At 33.3% G+C, this 24,373-nt stretch overlaps 1 protein-coding gene across 1 annotated transcript in view; it reads left to right on the top strand.

Annotated features, from left to right (window-relative positions):
- The window catches only part of LOC134857007 (interferon-gamma-inducible GTPase 10-like), a 49,838-nt gene extending 33,524 nt beyond the window's left edge, over positions 1 to 16,314 (top strand). The window contains exon 3 of the mRNA XM_063873327.1: positions 15,556 to 16,314. Coding sequence (XP_063729397.1) covers positions 15,556 to 15,992 — 437 coding nt within the window. The 3' untranslated portion in view covers positions 15,993 to 16,314. The remainder of the gene's footprint in view (positions 1 to 15,555) is intronic.
- Positions 16,315 to 24,373: the final 8,059 nt, after the last annotated feature.

The raw sequence follows: 24,373 nt of genomic DNA on the forward strand, positions 1-24,373 counted from the left end.
ACAATTACATTGGTTTACTATTGTTTCTGATCAAGAGAAATGCAAAAATAAGTTTTCTAAAAGAAAAATTTTTGAAAAAAAAAATTGTAGAGATTAATAATTAATTATGCAAGGAAAATTGTAAGGACTTATTTCGACAAGATTCTACAACTATTTCAATTTTTTCTTCAAAACCCGAAAAGTGTTTTTTTTTTCGACAAATGCGAAATTTGTTTCACTTCTTTCAACAGAATACCAAAAGTGTTTCAATTTTTCAGCAAAATACGAAAAGTGCTTCAGTTTTTTCGGCAACGTGCGAAAAGGGTTTCAATTTTTTTGACAAGATGCGAAAAGTGTTTCACGTTTTCCAAAAAAATGCGAAAGGTGTTTCACTTTTCTCATCAAAATGCAAAGACTATTTGAAGTTTTTTTTGACAAGATGCAAAAACCATCAGGTGTTTTTAACTTGTGTACGCATTTCCTACTTTTTTTCTCTAATTTGTGTGTAAACGTTTTCCTAATCAAGTGTCTTAACATGTGCGCAAAACTGGAGCACTAAATTAAGTTCTGTTGTTTTTCAGTAGTTCATCCTGAACTTCTCATATGTTTTAAATTAAAATGAAATCGAAGAAGCAAATTACAAGAACAAAATAAATACCAAGCATGAATTCTTTACAAAAAAAAATTTCATTCAAAAAGCTGTCGACAGTTCTGAAGGTTGTGGTGGAGCTGGAGGCGTCATTGTTTCTGAAAATCCCACATCTTCATCTGTTGTGATGGATTTTTCGGCTGATCCTGCTTCCTCCATAGGGAAGAGGAAATCGTCGATATATCTAGAGTCAGGAGTGTCGGGGTAGTTTGTTCCCATGTGGTTAGACAATTCCTCCATCTTTTGCATTTCTTCAAGTTGGTTCTCTGTGATGTGTACTTGTATCGTATGATATTCGTCAAAATCCCTGCACATCACTTCCACCATGTGCCAGACTTGGACTGGGATGTCCATTTGTGCCAAAAATGACTCCAGAGACTGTTTCTCGCACTTGAACTTGCACTATTTCAAACGAAAAATCTACCGAGAACATAAGGTTGCTGTTTTGTACTGAGAATATCATTTTGAGCAATAAGTTGAGTACAAGAGAAAAAACAAGAAGAGATTAGTGTTGAGAGAGGAGGTAGTTGATGGTAGATAAATTGAAGTTTAACTATTTAGAGCTGAGAGAAAAGGCAGTTGACAGTAGTTAAGTTGAAAACAAAATGAATTTCAGATAGGAGTTGGGGTATCTTCAACTCGAATGTGTGGGTTTAACCAATCAGATTTGATTCTCTTATTTGGATTGTAGTCGTGACCAATCAGGTTTCACCTTTCGTTTATGGAAATTCTTCATAAAGGTCGTGTCCAATCGGAAACAGAGTTCCATTTTAGGCTTTTTTACACCTGGTCGTTTCCAATCACAAAAAATTTCTTTTGTACTAATTTTCATATCTAACCAGAGGACCGTTTTAAAGACTTATATCTTTCAAATAAGTAAAAAAATATACAAAAGCAATCGCAAATAAATGACCAAAAGTTGTTTGCTAAAAAAACAAGAATTATTGCCGATATAATTAACAAAAGAAAGAAAGTTAAAAGAGGTAGCATTTCCAAATTTTTTCCATCAAGTCATTTAATATTTTTGTATTTAATCAATGAAAAATTGCTGTTTTTTGAGTAGATACTTAAGTTTTGTGATTTTCATGTAAATTTGAGTGGTTAACTCAACGTTGATGAATTTTTCAAAGCAAATTTCTGGAAATCGGATTCCAAACCTGATCAAGCAAGATTTTGTGCTTTGAGAATGAATTTAATGAACTGAAGGAATAAAAAAGATTGCTGTAGGGTTTTCACAAATTTGGGTTTCGGGTAGGGGAAAGAGTGTCTTTGATATATTATCATACAATTTTTTGGTCGGTTTCAAATTCTCGAGAAGAAACAAATTTTCTTTCCTGATCGAGTGTAATTCCGCCGAAAGTTTAAAGCTTTGATACGCAATTTGTGGATCAAACAAAAGTGAGCACTTTGATTGAGTAAGTTTCTCTAAAGAGACCTTCACTTAGTCGCATATCTCTATTTTGTACAAAAAACCGTCCAGAAAAAGATGAAAAAAGTAAGAGTGAACATCTATTTCATCAATAAAAAAAACGGTTGTAATTTTTCCCTTTCTTGTAAAGTAAGTTGAGGAAGTTGAAATGTTTTTTGATAGACATTTTTCAACTGATGGTTAAGATTTTAAAAAAACGATAAAAAGTTAACTTCTAGAAAAAGCTCGATTCTGATTGGTTGATTTCTAACAAACAGTGATAATAAAAACAAACTTAACTCTGATTGGTTGACCTTAACTTTGTTGAAAACTCCATGACCATTGTAGCTCGATTCTGATTGGTTGATATCAAAAAAGATAAAAATTTCCTTATGAGTAATGCTCAATTCTCAATTCTGATTGGTTAATAGTACAACTTTTGAAAAATCTATGGTACGATTGGATGACTTTTACTTCAGCTAGGCTAAATATCAAATTCCTCTTATTTTTTTTCCATGTTAAAAACAATTGGTTAAGAAATTGACATAACGGTTTTAATATAATTTTTTCTTTTTTGAGGCTATTCAACTCCTCTTTTCTAAAAACTTGGGACACTCTTAATCTCAAATTTTTTCTTTGCTTACTTATTAATATGCCGTTACTGAATAGAAACAAAGGAGTTGCATATCTTGAATGTGGCAGAGATTACACTCGCTTAGACGCATCAAGACATCGTAAGCACTGTGGCGTTTTAAAGTGTTCCTACTGTAATTTTCATACAAATAGCAGCAAGGAACTCACTAATCTAATGAACAAGAAGCATTATTCTTGTAAACATAATGTTAGATTATGTGCTCAGCATTCTCAAAATACACTACAGGAAAAGGTAAAATTATTAAAAAGTTAAAGAGAAACAGAGGAAAACATTTTGAATAATATTTTTTTTTGAATCTGAAGAGTCTATACAATTGTGATACGTTTCAAAAAATCTAGTTATAATTTTACAGTTTTTTCATCCCTATTCTTGATCTGTCATTAATTTTTTTTTCAAAAGTTCTGATTGATGATAAAACCAGCAACAATCGAATTCAAATTGTCGTGAAACTTTCAATGAAAATGAATCCGAAAATCATTGTTCTGCAGTAAAAACTCCATTGATTGCAAGCTTGCGGAGATTTTGTTGCAATAAATTGTAGTGAAAGAGAATAACATACGTTAATGAGTGCTTAAGTATTTGCTGAAAAAATGTAAGAACTGGATGTTTTTAAAACATCGACTAATTGAAAAGTTTTACCAATTTACTAATTTGAAGTTTTCCTTGTTTAGTGGTTGTGAAAGTATTGATAGAGTAATGCAATTTTAAGCAGATAAAGGGGGTTGATTTATTCAAAATTATGGTTTTCTACCGGTTCAAAAAAGATATATGTTCTTCCTAACTATTAAAAACTTCAGTTTAATAATATACAATCTCAATCAAAAATTAACTTCAGTACAATAATTCAGAGTTGAAACAGCAACATACAGTATCAGGTTTAGAAATACATTTGAAACTTTTTATCAAAGGTTTTATGGTGTAAATTCGTCCTAAGAATTTTGAATGTTCATTGAAATGATACAGTTATCTATCTAAAACTCATTTTTCAGGTGAAATTTTGTTCAAATTGGATTCAATTTGAAGATAGTAGATGAAGCAGAAACAAGGAAAATGTCAAATTGAGATAGTATTTAAGAGATTTTTTTCAAAGTTTTGCTTATAAACTTGAAAAAAATTCAAATTAAAATTGTAATCTTTGGAATATTTTTTATCAATTGATATACTACGTAAACTGATATGGAAATTCAAATTTTTTGAGAATAAAACTTTGGAGTAAACCCAATTCTAATATCTTTTGGAAAATGATTCATTAGGTAAAAGTCAAAAAATTGCTTTCAAGATCTACATTTCATTCTTTTGGATAAAAAAATTTGATGTAGAAAGATCTTTAGAGAAAATAATATGGAGCCTACTGAAAAATTCTAAACAAACTAAAACATTAGCAGAAACAAATGTATGACGTCTTAGTTATTTGATTTTTAACAAGAAAAGTTTCAATTAGACAAACCGTAAAATTGTAGTTCTGGTTAGCTTAAATTTTTTTTCAATTATAAAATAACATAGAATTATAGTTTTTTTCTTTATTAAACTTAGCAGAACTATTCATTTCTTACAATTTGCTTCCTGATTTTCTTTCCTTGGTCAGTCTATAGTTGTTTTAGTTAAAGGGAACTAGAATCTCTTGTGTATTTTTAATTGCGAAAGTTCTGCAGATTACCAACAATAGAGCTGCTCTTTATTTATTCAAAGAAATTGAAGTAAAAATAGACCTTTATATTCTCAGTTTATACTTGTGCTTTCGAATGCCTAAAATTGCACCGATTCTTTCTCATTTAGACATTTTGAGAAAACTTCCGTCAAAAATCAGTTTAATCACTATTTTGCAAGAAAATTGATCACAAAAATTGTGTTTTTGATGAAATAGTTTGCTGTAGCAACTGAACAAGGGAAATAAAGGAGAATATGTTCAAAATACACGGTAATAATTAGACGTTATCAGTTCTAATTTTATCTTTGCCCGCAAACTGTTCGTTCAATTGACACTATTTTCTCCCAAACTCCTCAGTTCTGACTAAACATTCTTGCACAGTGAGTTCATTAGCGAACACATACAGGAGCATAAAGCAAGAATAAGCTTAGGACATTAAAACTCTTACAAAAAATTTATGAAATTCTTGTTTTAGAGGCTACAGAGAGATAATCATGAGTTTTGAAGAAGATTTTGTTGAATATCATTCAATCTAATAGACTTTTAAGAAAAATTTACCTCAATTTTAGTCAATTTTACCGGTAAAATGATCAATTTTGAGCAATGATCTGAAACTTGTTTTTATTATTAATGTTAGAAACTTCTCAGAAGTTAAAATTTTTGTACAAGTTTGGGCTGATCTTCGAGAAAATACTGAGGAGGAGTTGGATCATGGAGTTTGATCTAGAAGACTCACTGAACATTGCGCTTATTGTTCTTTGAATTGAGATTCTTAAAGGAATTCTCTTTGAGTTGGACAAAGAAAACAGGTTAATTACACAAATGAAATATTAAAAACGGAACACTCTGGACAGATTCGATTGATTTTTACATAACTTTCTTGAAAATTACGATTAATTACACTATTTTCCCGAGAAATCTGATGCGTGCAAAAAATAGTTGAAGTGAAGTTTCAATATTGATTCAGCTTATATTAGCTTTCAATGTTCAGAGCATTATCAATTTCGTTTGTAGCTCAACTTAAGGTAAACTTCATCGTGTTTTTCCTTATTCTGAGAGAAAATTGTGTATAAATCCCTTTTTTTATTAAAAAATTTGTATCACTGCCTCAATATGATGCCAATTGAAACACAATTTGAGCTTAGATTTAAACTCTACACGTATGCATATTTTGTCAATTAGATCAGAAGCAACAAAAACTAGCCAAACCTTCAGAGTTTACATTTCTTTCCAAAAACTTGATTTTTTTTGCAATTTTTTTCTAGAAAATCTGAAATTTTTATAATTTATTCTAAAAACTTGACTATTTTTGAAGTTTCAATAGGTCTCAGGAAAATCAGCTAGATTGAGTCCTGTTTCAAAAAGTAAGACCAGCTAATAAAATAGTTATTAAATCAAATTGTGTCAAATCGTATCGTGTTTTGAAAATTTTTGAAAAAAATTCCACGTTATCGCACATCTTACCATCGACTTGCCATGAACCAAAAATTCTAACACTTTCACTACTCTTAATTTACACGTAGAACCCACCAGTTTTCACTGCGTGCCGAGACTTTTGCGAAAAACTAGACATTTCAACACAAAATCCAAAAATGACTGTTTTTCTTACCATTCTCTTACCATCACACTCAAACCTTACGATTCCCTATCTGAACACATTGGGAAACCTATTCATTATTTTAATGAGTACTAATTTCCCTACAAAGGTATATCTAATTCTTATACATAGGGAAGTCTATATACTATCTTAAAACATGATAAGATCTGGCGCCAAAAACTTTTTTTTAAAAAAATCATCTGAAGCCTTACCATCTTAATTACGAAACCTATTCCCTATCTTAATACATGGGAAAAGTATTCCCTATCTTATTACATAGCTTTGAGACCGGATGCTCTATTCCTTATGTTAAAACAACCCCCCATCTTTGCTCACTCTTCTACTATTCAAGTTTTTCGTGGTTTTTTAAAAATCATTTGGAAAAGCCTAACTCTTTTGTTTTGCATATGCGGAATTAAAAGTTTTTTTTTGTAATTTTTTTTTAATTATTGCAAAAACATTTTCTTTATTCATTGCTTTGAGTGGTATTCCTTATCTTAATACAATGTTTTTTTGATGTTTTTGATCAACATACTTGAAAAACTGAATTTTTTCATAATCGAAATTAGAACAAAGAAATATAAAATATTTGTTTCAAAACAGTGCAAGAAAATGTGTGCTAAGAACATAGTGAAAACTTTGCAAGGTGCAAAAACTGTAAAGTTTTTAACATGTGTGCAAAAATTGTAATGATAACTTTATCATGCGTGCAAAAAATAGTTGAAGTGAACTTTTGTTACACAATGTTAACCTTGATTTAATTTTTCTTAGAATGTTTGCAAAACAAACGCTGTAAAGAAACTGCCAAACAAACTTTCCTATGAGCTCTTACATTATCTCTTGATTCTTATCTCAAAAAAAACCAGATGCAAAAAAAAATTAAATAACAAAACACAAGACAGCAACAATTTTTTCGCAAATCAGAGAGCTGTGGAGCAGCTGAGGAGTTTTGCAAGTTCTCAATGAAGCGCAAAGTTAGTCTTCTCCTCTATCGCCATGGTTGTCTTGGTGGTTGGCTCACTGAAGTCCTGAGTTCAGAGAACCCCTCATTCTCTTCGATTGTGATTGGCTTCTCCATTGAACCTTCTTCTTCCCACGGAAAAAAAATTCGTTTACAAGTTGAGCTACAAACCTAGAGTCAGGAACCTCGAGATAATCCATCCCAACTTGTTCTGCAATCTTTGACATCATTATCTTTGTTCCAAGCTGATTCACGGTGACGGGAACCTGTATCTGGTAATTTTCTTTAAAATCTCTCCTCATGATTTCGATTATAAGCAACACTTGAATTGAGACATCCCTTTGAGCTTAGAAAATCCCTGATACTGACCCGAGCTCCTTGATTTTCATTGTTTCTGGTAAAAATTGACCGAGTATAGGAGGTTGTTATTTTGAAAGGAGAAGATCATTCTGAGGAACAAGTTACTGAGTAAAAGAATATGGAACATGGGATATTACTGGTTTAGAGCTGATAGAAAAGCTAGTTGACGTAGTTAACTTGGAAAAAAAAGTTTTTTACTTGATAGTGATGGATAACTTCAACTCAAATTTATGGGTTCAACCAATCAAAATAGATTTTTTGTAAATGGACGGTAGTCGTATCCAATCAGAATTGAAGTTCCGTTTAAGGCGTTTTATACAGTTTCCCGTTTCCAATCACAAAAATTGTTACTTGATCTTAGGTTGTCGTTTCCAATAAAAAAATGCACTTTTAAGGACTTAAACCTTCCAAATAAAGTAAAATATGCACAAAGAAAATTGTAAAATTAAATGACCACAGGTTGTTTGCTGTCAAAATAAGAAAAAATGTCGAAACAGACAACAGAAAAAGTAAGTAGCATTTCCGCAAGTTTCATCATCAACACATTTGAATTCTTTGCTTATAGTTTTTAGGAAACAGTTATTTCTTGTCTTAACAGTGAAATTTTTTGATTTTGATGTAAATTTGAGAGGATAGCTCAAAACTAAGGATTTTTCAAAACAAATCTCTGAACGTCTTATTTCAAATCTTATCAGCAAAATTTGAACTATAAAAGTCTTTAAAAAAATGGAGGAATTAAGATTTTTGCTGGAGAGTCTTGACTAAACTGGGATTTGGGTAGGGATTTTAAAAGTCTCTGAAATATTATAACACGAATTTTTTAATAACTTCACATTTTCCAAAAAAAAAATATTTTTTTTTTTCGTTGTCAAGTGTGATTTGGCCGTAAGTCTGGAGCTTTGATACTCAATACTCGGATCAAAAATAAGTTTTTTGAATGAGTAAGTTTCCCTGAATGGGCTACTGCTTAAATGGAGAACATTATTTGGACCACAAAAACGTAGAAAAATTGTGCAAAAGTACAAATCTAAATCTATTTCATTCAATCAACAAGAAATTTACATTGTAAACTTTTTTTTCCTGTAGAGTAACTCGAGGCAATTCAACTGTTTTTTGTTTGACATTTTTCAATTAACCATTAGAATTCATTCAAAGTTACTTCTAGATCTTTGGTCTTTAGTTCTGATTGGTTGAAAATTTCGAAGGATATTTTCGCAGGCGATGACGTCACAACCGTAGAAGGAAATTGCGTGGCTGGTAATGTCACTTCTAATCAAATAATGACGTCATCACCATAAAAAGATAATTACGTGTGTGGTGACGTCACTTCTATTTAAACAATGACGTCATTGCCATTAGAGGAAGCTGTGTAGGCGATGAGGTCATTGCTAATATAAAAGCGCTTCTTTTACTAGATTAAATCAATAATTTATGTCGCCAATCAGCAATAGTCAATTTACTTTAAATGTTACAAATCGTTACTTCGAGAAAAGAAAAAAAGTCAGTTTTTTTCACTTATTAAATTGGTACTCAAGTTTTTAAATTTAGAACATTTCTTAAGTTCCCATTTGTTCTCTATTTTTCAGATAAGGCCTGCTCTTAAACGAAACAAGAAAGTCAAATGCGAGGATTCCATGATGCGAGGATTCCAAATGCGAGAATTCCATGCGAAACCATGTACACTCGCCAAAACGCAGCCCAACATCAAAGGAGATATGAATACAAAGATGAGCATAATTGTCCGAACTGCCTCTCTTATAAAGAGAGCAATTGGATTATCATGTTGCCAAGAAGCATGTTCAACCAAATTTGAAGCAGTCGACTGCTTTTTCTTCTCGAGAACAAGAGTTCCCAAGTTACTACTCTCACGAACAACATCGGATAAAGGAACATTGAGCTAAAAAACAGAAACCCAGTAATACGGTGGCTGACCTGAACAAGGTTGTGGAGGAAGGATGGGTAGATGTTGAAAAATGTAGGCAGGAACTTGGTGTTTGTCTAAATTTTCTGGTGGATACGGAGATGGAAAAGGGGAGACATAAAAATTTAAACTTCTAAAGTTAAGAGTTAGTTGCTAAAATAATAAACGAGAAGCCTGAAGAAGTATTCAACAGGCCCCGTAAAGTCAACACTGCTGTGGGGTTTGTTTTTGAAAATTTTGAGATTGATGAAAATCTAGCGATATTTCTACGCCCATGAAAAAAATACTTTGTTTGAAAAATTCCATTTGCTTTGTACTAAAGAAGATTTGATAACAATTCAACGGAAAGTAGAAAAGTTTGTGGAGCAATATATCCAAGAACGTCGAAAGACAAAGTGGAGATTCAAGTTGATTACTAACATTACAATTTTTGCTGCTTGGCTAAAAATATCTCAATGGGATGTCCGGACTCTGTCCTGCCCGAGCCTCTACCCGACGCACGCAGGTGAACTGTCTTTTATCTAGCAAGAAACCATACGAAGATCATTTGTGTCTTTTTTGCGCATTGGCCCTGTGCATGAACGGACACAACGATCTCGACTCTCACACTTCTAAATACTTGTTGTACAATTTGTATCAAGGTCAGGTCAGGATCCTAAAATATTTCGATGAGTTTCATTAGAAAACTTACCTGTTGTCGTAGAAATTATACAAAGATACATCTTTATCCCCGGTTTCGAAATGCAACAAGGGTAATATGTGAGAGAATTAGCTCGACGAAGTTTTAAAAGTTTTGACGAAACAAACAAACTACTGAGTTTTCACAATCATATCATTCATACAAATGATATAGATAGTTTCTTGAAGTGTTTCCAGTGTACTAGTTGTGACACCTTTTTCCACAAATCAGACCACCTCAATAAGCTTTTCTTGAGATGCAAGGATCGAGTTTGAGATATTTACACAAGGAACGTGTATGCGCTCCACGAGAGTTTGTTTGAAAAAATAGAAGGGTTCAATTTTCCAGTTTCTGAAGATAACAAACTTTTAATATTCTAGCAATTTTCGATTTTGAGTCAGTTTGTGTTCCTACAGAAAAACTAAAAGAAACAAAACTACAATCTGAATTACAAAACATGGTTCAGTTTTAGTCTCTTTATCATCGAATTTGATTGATGAACCCATCGTTTTGAACAACAAGGATCCACAGAACTTGATGACTGATTTTGTAAGCAACCTCGAACTGTTGGCTGAAAAAAGTAAGCTAAAGATGAGATCAAACTTTCAAGATACTGGTTTAGCTGTCATTTACAAATTACAATTTTAACCAATTTGCGAAAACGATAAGGATTTGTGTGAAAGTGACAAAGACTTGACTGGTCGACCTTTCAATGTTTTCACTCAAAAATCTGTAGTTGATGAGAAATTCATCAGAAGATCATCAATTAAATGTCAAACAATCGCTGGAGTTGATGCAAGCCAGCTTTGCCTTTTTCTGAAGGTAAAAAAGTTCATCAACAGGACTGTTCATTAAATGGAAGTTTGGCGCGAATATGTAAAAGTTCAAAGCTACAACTAACCGTTCTCGCAATTTTGAGAATATGGTCATGTCTATTTAGTTGGAAACAAGACCAGAATGCAAAATTGTGAGCGTTTTGAAATCTGGAAAACAGAAGAAAATTGACAGTTTTATTGTGGACGGTTATTGATATCACTGTAAAACAGTGTTCGAAACAATGAGACGATACTGCCACTTCCTTTCTCGTCAAGAAGCTTGTCCCGGGATATTGACCGAGGTAATGAAAAGAGAGAAAAGAACGATATAAGACTCGAATACATTAAAAATAAAGGACAGTAGGCTGATGAAATGAGGGAGTGTCTGGTGCGAAAAAGTCAAAACCGATGACAAGATGGAAATTTACCTCAGAACCCATATTCCTCACAAAAAAAACTCTTTCTATAGACTCATATTTTGTAAAAATAAAAGATGGATATAGTTTTGGCTATGTTCAAGGCAATTTAGTTGTTTCACTTGAACTAAAATCAAAATTGGCCAAATTCTCAATTTTCAAAAACGCCGACGTTTTTCCAAATAAAACTATGCGATCGAGATAAAAATGTTAAAACAACTTTAGAGAACGCTGATAGCTAGTTTTAAGCTAGAAAATGGAACAATTATAGCTCGTCTGTTCACCTTTTATTTGGCACTTGACTTGCAGTGCACCAAAAATCACTGTTTTGTTCACTATAATTGCACAAAAAATGTTTCAATAAGTTCGGTCAAACAGTGGTTGATGCTAAAAGAGAAGGAGATGAAAACCCTCTATCATATAGCTGAAACAATTAAACTTTTGGGTAATTCCTCGTTTGAATATCAGATCATGTGATCATGGATAGATCCAGACATACAATCTCGACATGACTCAATGATGAAAAAACTCATAAGGCATACAACATACCACTATTCAAGATACTGAACACAGTTGAGAAAGACTTGTATGAGGTGAAATTGTTGAAATCAACCATTGCACACAGAGAATCCATCAATATTGAGTTTTTAATTCTGCAGTATGCAAAACCGAGAATGTCGGAGCTTAACTACAGCTTCTTTGACAAATTTTGCGATGTAGAAAAACTCTAAGAGTTGGAGATGGACAAAGACTCACTTTAGTTAGCACTTGCTGAAGAAAATTTATATGACTGCATCCAAATAGATAACAGTGCTGTTTTGGAAAAATTTAGGAAAACTACTGCAGACTCTTTCAAGGCAGATGCGAAACTTAATTTTTTTTCCTGAACGTGTTGCAGTACCCATAAAATGCATATTAAATGGGACCCGGGGTTTTAGATATACGGAAATCCTCTGTTTGAGTAGCAAGACGTATTGCTGCTAAGACACTAAGTCAGATAAATTCAAACTCAGTAAAAATAGTAAATGTTTGACCAAACGAGTTCTAAAATTTTATGCAGATGGGTCCATGTCAAAGTACAGGAGAGTACTCGATGAAGCAATCAACCTAACATCTACAAATAGAGGATTCAGAGCCGTACACCACATACGAGCAAACAAATTAAGAACTTAGTTATTTTTATCCAAAAGACAAGTTAAAGATGATGGCGTGCATACTAAACCATTGAGTTTAAAAGACCTTCTGCAATATAATAAACTTATAAGAAGTGATGAAATGTATTCAACTTGTGTACGATGCAGTATTCTGCTGGTTTTAAATTTTTTTTGTTATGTGAAAGCGGTAAACTTAAACTACGACGCAGTGATTTATATATTTTCTTTGCAAACAATTTTTTTTCACAGGTTGAGTTTTTTCTCGAAGCAAATTTTATCTAGGTTAAATATAAGATGATAATAAAAAATAAAACATAGCTTGAATAATATAGAATATTATCGTGTCTTGAAGTTTTTTGAAAAATTTTCAAATTTTTTGTTAAGAAATCTAAGTTTCTGCCCAAAAATTCATTCCATTGACTTAACATGAAGCAAACAGACTAATTACAAGACCTTCATTTCACAACTTACACGTAATTAACCATTGGTAATTTCCAATTAGATAAAGCGCGCCGAAATGTTTGCGAAAAAACTAGACACTTGCACACAAAATCTAAAAAACTATCGTTTTCTTACCATTACACAAACCGTGAAGCTTTACCAATTGTATTCCCTATCTTAATACACTGAAGTTTCTTTACCCAATGTTAATGCATAGAATGGAAGACCGGAAACTTTTAACCTAATACATGGGGTCTTCCATGCCCCCCTCCCCACTTCCAACCCAACATCTACTACTTCATCACCTCTTTTAGCAACCCCTTCCCCAGTTTACCCCCCTCCACAGCTTACCCCTCGTCAGTTTGCCATCCCTGCCACCTCCCCCAACCAATTTACCTCTTCTCAGTTTAACCCCCCATGTTAGCATCAACCCCCCACCCCCGTTTACTAAATGTGGGCGGGCGGAAAAAGTAGGGAGAGAGTGGAACAAAAAACATAGGTAAAAAACAGGGGGTTAACTGTAACTGGGGGGGGGGGGGGGGATGGAGGGTTAGGGTTGGGGGTAAATTTTAGTAAACATGGGGCTGGGCGCATGAATAAATGCAGGTGTGGTTTAAATGCAGGCGTGAGAGGAGAGGGAAGGGTAGGAACAAATGCGGATGGGGGCAAAGTGACGAGGAGGGGGGAGGTTTAATTTGAGTAGGTTTAGATAGCGAGTAGGCCGTGACTAACGCAGAACTTTTGACAGTTTTGCAATTTATTTTGCAAAAAATGTAAAGATTATAATCCGTTATAACCAATTATAATGGATTTTGATTGGATTATAATCCATTATTGAGAATTTTATTGGATTGTGTTTTAACGAAAACATTCGAGTATAATGATAAGTTCATCAATTTTTTGGTCTAAATTTGCAACATTAATGGATTATAATGACAATTTAGAAAAAAAAATTCCATTATAATCGATTATTATCCATTAATTCATGGAATTCCGTTGCGAGATGTAACCATCCGCAATTTTTTGTAATGAAACTTTGTGATTTGATTTTGAAATTTTTTGGGAAAGATTACTGTTGTTTTTGATAGGTTCGCTCTTCTGATGAGACATCAGAGAATATAGAATCAAATAGTTAATTCTCCTGAGGACAACTTTCTTGGGCCAGTGCCCATCTTTTGGTCCAATCTAAAAATCAGATATGCAGATTTCTGTTCAGATTCTTCGGAGGTAATTCCAGATTTGCAGACTTATGGTCATTGCTTGCAGCATTTGTGTTGAGGTTTAGCAGACGTAGGTTGAAACTTGGCAGATTTTTGTTTGGACTTTGCAGACTTATATATCTACATTGAAGTCCTAGGTTCAGTTTTTTTAGATTCTTGTTCAGACCTTAGTTTGCGTTGCTACTAGACATTTTTGGTCTGCTGATCGGCTCAAATTTTATGCAGAATTGTGTTCATGCTTAGCAGACTTATCAGAATTCATAGGTCGCAGACTTCTTTACAGACATTGTAGATTTATGTTTGGACTTTGCTGGCTTGTGCTTAGATTTTGCAACTTTTTTCAGACTTCCAGTTATATTATTAGGCTTTGCAGAACCATGTTCAAAAACTGAGAGCCCGTGTCGTCTTTTTTGCAGATTTCTTTGACGAAATTGTAGATTATGCTCAGATTTTGAAGTGTTTTTGTTTAAATTAGGAGACTTTGTTCAGATTTTGCGGATTTTTCCAAATTGCAGACATATTATCAGACGTTGCAGATTTATGTTCAGATTTGCTGACTCACGTTGATTTTTTCAGACTTGTGATAAGAGAGTTTATGATGCAGTTCCAGTTATGCTCAGACTTATGTACAAACTTTTATTCAAACTTATGTTCAGACTTTGCAAGCTTTGATTCGCACTGCGGTTCAAACGTGGATCGTTTCAGACTTATGAATTTTCTCTATAGGCTTAGTCGACTTAAGCACATACTTTTCAGACTTCTTTTCAGTTTTTGCTGCGTTGGATTTAGACTTTGCAGTTTCATCTTCCAATTTTGCAGACTTAAGCTCAAACTTTGAAGCATTGCGTTTAGCCTAAGAAGAAATATTTTTAAGTTTGCAGAGTTGTTTTCAGATTTTGCAGCTTTAAGCTCAGAATTTGTAGGCTATGTTACGGTTTTGCAGAATTTAGTTCATACTATGTAGACCTAGATTTGCGTTGCGAATATCACTTTTTGGTCGCAGCGCGGATCGGTTCGGACCCTCGATTTTGATTTAAACTCTGACAAACTAATCAAAATTTAAACATTGACGAAATAATCAAAAATTTATGTTTCGTTTTTTTTTCTTGAATTTATTTTGCAGACGCTTCTGTTAACTTCAAATGGTTGTATTGAGCGAAGAAAAACATCAACAACCCAATTCGAAATCACGAACAAAAACTAAACAAAACTGCTCGTATCAGGGCGAAGTACTGAATATTTTGACTGCCTTTTAAGGCTTTTGGAGCAGTAATAACAAGGAAAATTTAAATATAATCAAACAAATTGAATTTTTTTTCTTCTAAAAATTGCCATTTTCTTCTGACAGGTTAACTCTTCGCTTACACGTTGATAGCGCGAAATAAATTGCTCGTTAGTTGTCCCAAATTGGCAAAAATGGCAATCTATAAACCCCATAACTTTACAAAAAATGATCTTTTCAAATTTAAGCTCATGACAACAATACCTTCGAATGATATAAAAAATTCTGTCATCAAAAATTGCTAGGTAAAAAGTCAAAATTTGTCTGAAAAAGAACCACTCCGAGCACAAATATTCCGTTACTTTCGTACTGAAAGTCGAAACAAATAGGAAAATTATAAATATGTTTGAAAACTAAACTTATACAACAGGAGCTGGAGGCACAGCTACGACTGGAGGCGCAGCTGCAGCGGCAGCAGCAGGAACCACGGCAGCAGGAGGTACGGCTGTGGCAGCAGGAGGCACAGCTGGGGTGGCAGGAGGTACGGCTGCGGCAGCAGGAGGTACAGCTGGGATGGCAGGAGGTGCCGCTGGGGTGGCAGGAGGTGCAGCTGCTGCAGAAGGCGCAGCAGCAGGTGGTTTGTCAGTGGGAGGGTATGCTTTAAGTGCAGGAGCCGCTGTAGTTGGTGCGGTGGCGGCTGTTGCTGTTGTTTCTGTGACTTCATTGATAATCGGAGGCGTCACAATCTACAAATATTCAAAAACCAAAGATGGATACGAAGAAGAACTGCGCAAAAGACTCAATTCAACTTACAAACTGGCCATCAAAGTGGAAGAAGAAAAGGCAAAACTAGCAGGGATCTACTAAACTCATCGCAAAAGGAAGAGTTCAAAAGCCTTTGACCGAAATTTAACGATTTTATATGAGCTACAAAATTAACAATTTCTGTACAGAATTGAGATATTTTTCCACTTTCTGAAAAAACCACGAATTTTCTTTGCGCCTATTATGTATAAAATTTGGTGCTGCTTATTTTGAACAAATTCTAATTGGCATTGGAGCAAACTCTAATTGGAGAGCTTTTGTTCGATTTTAACAAACGGAAAAAAAATAATGAAGGTGCTTTCAAATAAAACAATTAATTTGTTAAATGTCAAAAAAGGCAAATGTTTGCAAGCAAATCGAAAAAAGCTGCAAATGAATTTTCTGTAAATAAACTTCTATTGTAATCCATTTGTTTTAACCCGAATTAAATAAAGTTAGAAGTTCAATCTGTTTTTTTTTGTGCTGAATGATCCAAAATCTATGCGTTACGTTGCGCGAACCCTTAACTTTCTCATGATATGCAACTTTCAGCTAAGATATGGCTTCAAATGACAAGTGTTTGCAGTTTACTAGCGTTGGCATTGTGGGAGAGACTAAAAACGGATTATCATCCTTGGCCAATGCATTAATGGGATATAGATTTGATGAAGCCGGTGTATTACCATCAGAAGCGGCCAAGATTGACAACGAAAATCCGCCTAAAGAGCCTTGTCTATTCTTATTACCTGAAGGTGAGAAAATAGGTCTCTGGGACTTTCCAGCAATTGGGATGAATCATTCACTGGAAGACTACACACGCGTGATGAACAAAATGACAGAAGCAGGCATGAACATAATTTTAATTGTGTTTCGAGATGTGGTCAGCACAGTGGTTAGATCTCTCATCGAAGATGCTGTGGCAAGACAGACGCCTTTTATGCTCGTGAGAACGCACGTGGACGAAACGATAATGAAAGCGGCGAAACGTAAAGCTCCTGAAAGTGAAGTTGTCGCGACAATAAAGACAAACACATTAAATGATTTGAGCAGCATAGATGGATTGAAACCTGAAAATGTGGCCATCTATTTGGTCGATTGCTATGAATGGGAGAGTCATGACCTTGGAATGCTGAAAGAAGCCCTGATCAAAAAAGCGTCAAATATGCAGACAAATATCGAGCCCACCGAGCAAAAATTACCTTTAAAATCAACAGAATGCTTGACAACGCTGACTCTCGATGTCATAAATGATACTAACCATGATACAGAACCGAAGGAACGCATGTCGAAGACTAGTTTCGAATTTATTCGCACAGTAGGAAGAAACCTCATGAGATGTGGACGAGCGGCGCGAAACCATTTCCTTTGGTGGACCATTCCAATAATCACACTAATTGCCTATTTCATTTCTGGTCACAAGATGCCATCATATTCTGTTGTGTAAGCTTGGGTTTTCACAGGAAAATTACTCTTCAAATGAAGCCATAATAAATTAGATGGAAATATAACAGAAGATGTCAACCTCAACCACAAAACTAAATCAAATCTGAAAAGTAGAGACACGACCACCTGACTCAGCATATATCAATTCAAATAAAAATGTAATCATTTCAATTGTTGCTACTCTCAAGAGACTTTACCAAATGCGTGCACGCAGTAGATCGATCAGCTGGAAAAAACTCGCCCAAAACGAAACACGTCTTTTAGTATCAGGGCGAAGCATTTAACGTTTCCACTGCCTTCTTAGTCCAATTGGACAGTGTTGGCCTAGAAAAAATTGATGAATTTTTCAAACAAAGTGGAAATTTTTTCTTATAAATATTTTATCATCTAACCACACGTCATATAAATAACAAAATGATAGATGTTGCTCCTACTAACGAATAAGTTATGACAAAATGCCAGTTTCAATCAATTTGGAACGAGTTTTCAGCGGGATTAAACAGCCGCTTACATGTGAATAGCGCAAAATATATCACAAGGCCAAATTATCTTCCTTAAGTTTGCAAAAAAAATCACAGGTGAAACATTGTTTTAAGTTTGAGCTCAAGACAACAATACTTTTCTGCTGATATAAAAACTTCGACAAAAATGGCTTGTTGAAAAGTCGGAACTTGTCTGGAGGAAAATAAACGACCCCGATCACAAAAAAGTTTCAAAAGCCGGAACATAAATGAGTCAAAAAGCAAGAAAACTTGAAAGAACGGTTTCTCATCACTAGAAAACAAATTAGACAACAAGTGCAACCGTTTCAAACACTTCAAACAATTATTTTATTTTCCGCAAACTATTTTTTGGGGATCAATTGAAACTGAGTAATCTACGCATTTTAGACAGACCTGGAGCAAAAATTAAAGTGTCAGACTTTATTCTTTTTAATGTAGTAAAACATGAGAAATTTTTCTTTACACGTTAAAACCGATTCAAAGCAGAGTTTAGATACATTCTTCTTTATATATTGGTTACCTATTTCCCCCCTTACAGACTTTGTAAACTATTTACCCCCGTTGCGTGTATTAATATTCATGTATGTAATGCAAAGCCCTGAATGTTCTGACTGCCCTTCAATTGATCTGAGATAGTCTTTGATAAAATGAATTTTGACAAAAATGTGAATTTTTAGCTGATAATATCAAAAATTAAGTGTTTTAATCTCAGTCAGGCATGGAGTTAATAGAACCAATAAGCTGCATCAATTCAATTTCGAATGATTTTGTAGTGTGGGATTAAAAAACAAGCAGCTATAGATATACTCTTGCCAGGTTACTATAGTGTTGTGCACACTCGGCTGGCCCATGGATATCAGAAAATTGATATCTCGAGGGACAAAAATTTCCTGAATAAAAAACCTCCCCGGGCATATATATTCCTCACTTTCATCGAAAGTCGGAACGAAAACCATCCCCAGCACTAAAGTTGCGTTTTCCGTCACTTTTTGCTATAATCTGAACAATAACTCATATTCTCTTAAGTCCTAAACATCTTTACCTGACTGCTCGTATCAATCGCAAGCTCTGAAAATTCCGACTGTCCTTTACGGTCTCTAGAAGATCGAACACTTAAAACGAATGGATGGCTTCTCAAGAGAAATTGAAAATTCAATTTTTTCAATTTTTTCTTTGAAACGCATCTATCCATGCAAAGCGTTTTTTTTTAAAATTCACGCTATGCAAAGAAGAAAGTCGTATTATAAGATAAAGCTTAGTTGTATGCCTTTGAGTATGATCAAATAGTATGCCAAATTTCAGTTTGAAATGTTTTATTAGACGGATAACATCTCTGCTTACGCGTTGTTAGCATAAAAAGATGGTGCGTTAATTATCCTAATTGGTCATTTTAGCAATCTTTAAACCCTCATAACTTAACAAAAAAAGTTCACAAACAAACAATTTTTTAAAATTTGAACTCAATACTTTTTGACTGATCAACAATACTTTGGCTGATAATTAAAATACAAATATTCCGTCACTTTTTCAAAGAACGGATCAAAAAATATTTGCTTCAACATTTGCTTCAAAAGTGATTAAGCATGAACAACGGCACATCTAATATAAAACTCATCAACCACTAACCAATAAACTAATCCGAAAAGCAAACAATCCAGACCTTTTATTTCGGCACTCTTCGAGTTTCTTTTCAAATAGTTTTTGATATCAGATTACGACACAGAAGGCGGCTTTGATATTAAACTACCGTCAACTGTGTTTTTTATATGAGATATCTCTGAGCGCAAGAAGCGAAACGCTCACTATGCCTTTCTTCATCGTAAATGAACTCTTGAAATATACCGTTACCCCTGAACACTGATGAAAATGATTATATTTCCATCCTGTTACATTTTTCTTCTAAACATCAAAAACAAGCACGAAAGCAAAAAAAATGTTAATTTTAGTATATTGTTTTGCAGAAAATTTTCATTGCAAAAAAAAATTTAAATGAAATTTCTAAGATTTCAGTAAATGAAATTAGGATTTTTAGCCTTAAACACTTTGAAAAGATTATTTTTTTGAACACTACTCGGCCGTTTTATTTGCTCCAAAGTGAATCAACACTCTAAAAGTATAAGCCAGTTTTTCTCGTTATTGGGACAATTTTACTGAAAAATATAGAGGTTTATCACAAAGTTAGGAATATCAAATCACGACTGAAAAAGCTTTAAAACAATATTCTATTTGATCCAAACCCATGACCTGATTTATCCTAGTTTTTTCTAGAAAAAAAGAGAAAAAAAGTCATAGCTCCTTTTTCTCGATACTGTTGTAAGTGTCTCGCTCGTTTTTTCTCGATACAAATACATTTTTTTGACATTTTTAAAGGTCTACAGGATCAGCTTGAAAGGATTTTATTTTGACATATCACTTGGCCCATTCCAATAAGTAGTTTACTGAATTTGCGTGAAAAACCAAAAAACTTCATGAAAAACCTTAAAAAAAACCAGAATACAATGTTCGTCCCCATTGTCAATTGTCAAGATGAAAACAACTTTGGCCTGAAAGTTTTCCCGGGTTGACCTCGATACACCGAAAATGCTTATCATACAATTGTATACAACAAAAATCCTTATGATACAATTCCATACATCAAGTATACGGAGAAAACGGACTTTACTTTTTTTAATTATGCTTACCATATAAATTCCATATATGAAACACGTATGACAAGCAATTTGGCCTCAAGGGACAATTTTTTCAAAATTGTTTTGCAATACTGTTTAAAAAAGTTCAAATCAGTTAGTAGCATTTTTAATGAAGGATGAGAACAAATTGCGAAAACAAATCCGTTCAAATCCAAGTGAAGGAGAAGCAACTAAAAACGAAAAAATAAAAATTTCGTTTAAATTTTTTCTCTAGAAATTGGTTTGATGCAAGTAACTTTTCTGGAAACTGTCACCGTTTAGCATTAATAATAATTCAAATTAGGTACTAATGCCTTATAATTATGTAGTTTACTCATTTCTATAAAAAATAATTAAAGATGAAAAAAAAATAGAAATTTTTTTTTCCTTGGCTGAAAAACATTACTTTTGCCTGATAATAAAACGTACAATTATTCCGTCACTTTTTCAAAAAACGGAACAAAAAATATTTGCTTCATTTTTTTTCTGCGAACTTCAGCCGAATGACGAGTTAATTTTACCGATAAAACACGTTTTATCAGCTGGCAAATTTTTTTGTACAAATAAGAAGAGCCAGTCGCTGTGATTGACTATCCAAAAATACCAAAAAACGTTACAATAAAAGATATTTATTAAAAGAATGCATTTACTTCAACTTTCATTTGAGAAAAAAAACTTTGATTGAAATAGTGCATGCCAAAAAGTGACTAACCATGAACAACGGCACATCTAAAATAAATTTGATCATCCACTAACCAATAAAAAAATCCGAAAAGCAAACAATCCAGACCTTTTATTTCGGCACTCTTCGAGTTTCTTTTCAAATAGTTTTTGATATCAGATTACGACACAGAAGGCGGCTTTGATCTTAAACTACCGTCAACTGTGTTTTTTATATGAGATATCTCTGAGCGCAAGAAGCGAAACGCTCACTATGCCTTTCTTCATCGTAAATGAACTCTTGAAATATACCGTTACCCCTGAACACTGATGAAAATGATTATATTTCCATCCTGTTACATTTTTCTTCTAAACATCAAAAACAAGCACGAAAGCAAAAAAAATGTTAATTTTAGTATATTGTTTTGCAGAAAATTTTCATTGCAAAAAAAACTTTAAATGAAATTTCTAAGATTTCAGTAAATGAAATTAGGATTTTTAGCCTTAAACACTTTGAAAAGATTATTTTTTTGAACACTACTCGGCCGTTTTATTTGCTCCAAAGTGAATCAACACTCTAAAAGTATAAGCCAGTTTTTCTCGTTATTGGGACAACTTTACTGAAAAATATAGAGGTTTATCACAAAGTTAGGAATGTCAAATCACGAATTTTGATTTGATCCACACCTATGACCTGATTTATCCTACTTTTTTTCTAGAGAAAAATAGAGAAAAAAATCAAAGCTTCTTTTCTCGATACTGTTGTAAGTGTCCCGCTCGTTTTTCCTCGATACAAAGACTTTTTTTCGAACTTTTAAAAATCCACAAAATCAGCTTGAAAGGATTTTATTTTGATATATCACTTGGCCCATTCCAATAAGTAGGTTACTGAATTTGCGTGAAAAACCAAAAAACCAAGAAAAACCTTAAAAACACCAGAATACAATGTTCGTCTCCATTGTTACTGGTCAAGATGAAAGCAACTTTGGGCTGAAACTTTTCCCGGGTTGACCACCGAAAATGCTTATCATACAACTGTATACAACAAAAATCCTTGTCATACAATTCCATACATCAAGTATACGAAAAAAACGGACTTAATTATTTTTAATTATGCTTACCATATAAATTCCATATATGAAAAACGTATGACAAGCAATTTGGCCTCCAGGGAAAATTTTTGCAAATTTTTTTTGCAATACTGTTAAAAAAAATTCAAATCAGTTAGTAGCATTTTTTATGAAGAATGAGAACAAATTGCGAAAACAAATCTGTTCAAATCCAAGTAAAGGAGAAGCAACTAAAAACGAAAAAATAAAATTTCGTTTAAATTTTTTCTCTAGAAAATGGTTTGATGCAAGTGACTTTTCTGGAAACTGTCACCGTTTAGCAATAATAATAATTCAAATTAGGTAGTAATGCCCTATAATTATGTAATTTACTCATTTTCTATTAAAAATAACCCAAAATGAAAAAAAAATAGAAAATTTTACCTTACTTGGCTGAAAAACATTACTTTTGGCTGATAATAAAAAGTACAATTATTCCGTCACTTTTTCAAAAAACGGAACAAAAAAAATTTGCTTCATTTTTTTCTGCGAACTTCAGCCGAATGACGAGTTAATTTTACCGATAAAACAAGTTTTATCAGCTGGCAAATTTTTTTGTACAAATATGAAGAGCCAGTGGCTGTGATTGACTATCCAAAAATACCAAAAAAACGTTACAATGACGGATATTTTTTTAAAGACTGCATTTAATTCAGGTTTCGTTAGGGAAAAAAAATTTTGATTGAAATTGTGCATGCCAAAAAGTGACTAACCATGAAGAACGGCACATCTAAAATAAATTTGATCATCCACTAACCAACAAAAAAATACCAAAAGCAAACAATCCAGACCTTTTTTTTTCGGCACTTCTCGAGTTCCTTTTCAAATGGTTTTTGATATCAGATCACGACACAGAAGGCGGCTTTGATCTTAAGCTACCGTCAACTGTGTTTTTGTATGAGATATCTCTGAGCGGAAGAAGCAAAACGCTAGCTATGCCTTTCTTTTTCGTTAATGAACTGTTAAAACACACGTAACCCCTGAACACTGGTGAAAATGATTCTATTTCCGTCTTGTTACGCTTGTCTTCTAAACATCAAAATCAAGCACGAAAGCAAGAAAAATGTTACTTTTAGTATATTGTTTTGCAGAAAATTTTCATTGCAAAAAAAACTTTAAATGAAATTTCTGAGATTATAGAAAATGAAATTGAGAGTTTTAGCCTTAAACACTTTAAAATGATTATTTTTTTGAACATTACTCGGCCGTTTTATTTGCTCCAAAGTGAATCAACACTCTAAAATTATAAGCTAGTTTTTCTCGTTATTGGGACAACTTTACGGAAAAATATAGAGGTTTATCACAAAGTTAGGAATGTCAAATCACGACTGAAAAAGCTTTAAAACAAAGTTTTATTTGATCCACACCCATGACCTGATTTATCCTAATTTTTTCTGGAGAAAAATAGAGAAAAAAAATCAAAGCTCCTTTTTCTCGATACTGTTGTAAGTGTCCCGCTCGTTTTTCCTCGATACAAAGACATTTTTTCGAAATTTGTAAAAATCCATAAAAAATCAGCCTGAAAAGATTTTATTTTGATAAACCACTTGGCCCATTCCAATAAGTGGGTTATTGAACTTGTGTGAAAAACAAAAAAAACTCAAGAAAAACCTTGAAAAACACCAGAATACAATGTTCCTCTCCATTGTCAATGGTCAAAGAAACAACCTTGACCTGGAAGTTTTCACGGGTTGACCTCGATACATCGAAACTGCTTATGATACAATTGTATACACCAAAAACCCTCATCATACAATTCCATACATCAAGTATACGGAAAAATGCTCGTCATATAATTTTCATACATTTTCTAAAATCAATTGAAATTAAAATTTAAACAATTTATCTGGAATTTTAGAAACAGTTAAGTGTTTTATAATTAGGCTTACCATATAAATTCCACAAATGAAAATGTATGACAAGAATTTTCGCCTCAAGGGACAATTTTTTCAAATTTTTTCTTTGCAATCCTGCTGAAAAAAGTTCAAATCAGTTAGTAGCATTTTTTCTGAAGGCTGTCACGAATTGCAAAAACAAATCCGTTCAGATCCAAATAAAGG

The sequence above is a fragment of the Symsagittifera roscoffensis genome, chromosome 1, assembly GCF_963678635.1.
Source record: "Symsagittifera roscoffensis chromosome 1, txSymRosc1.1, whole genome shotgun sequence".
Taxonomy (NCBI): domain Eukaryota; kingdom Metazoa; phylum Xenacoelomorpha; order Acoela; family Convolutidae; genus Symsagittifera; species Symsagittifera roscoffensis.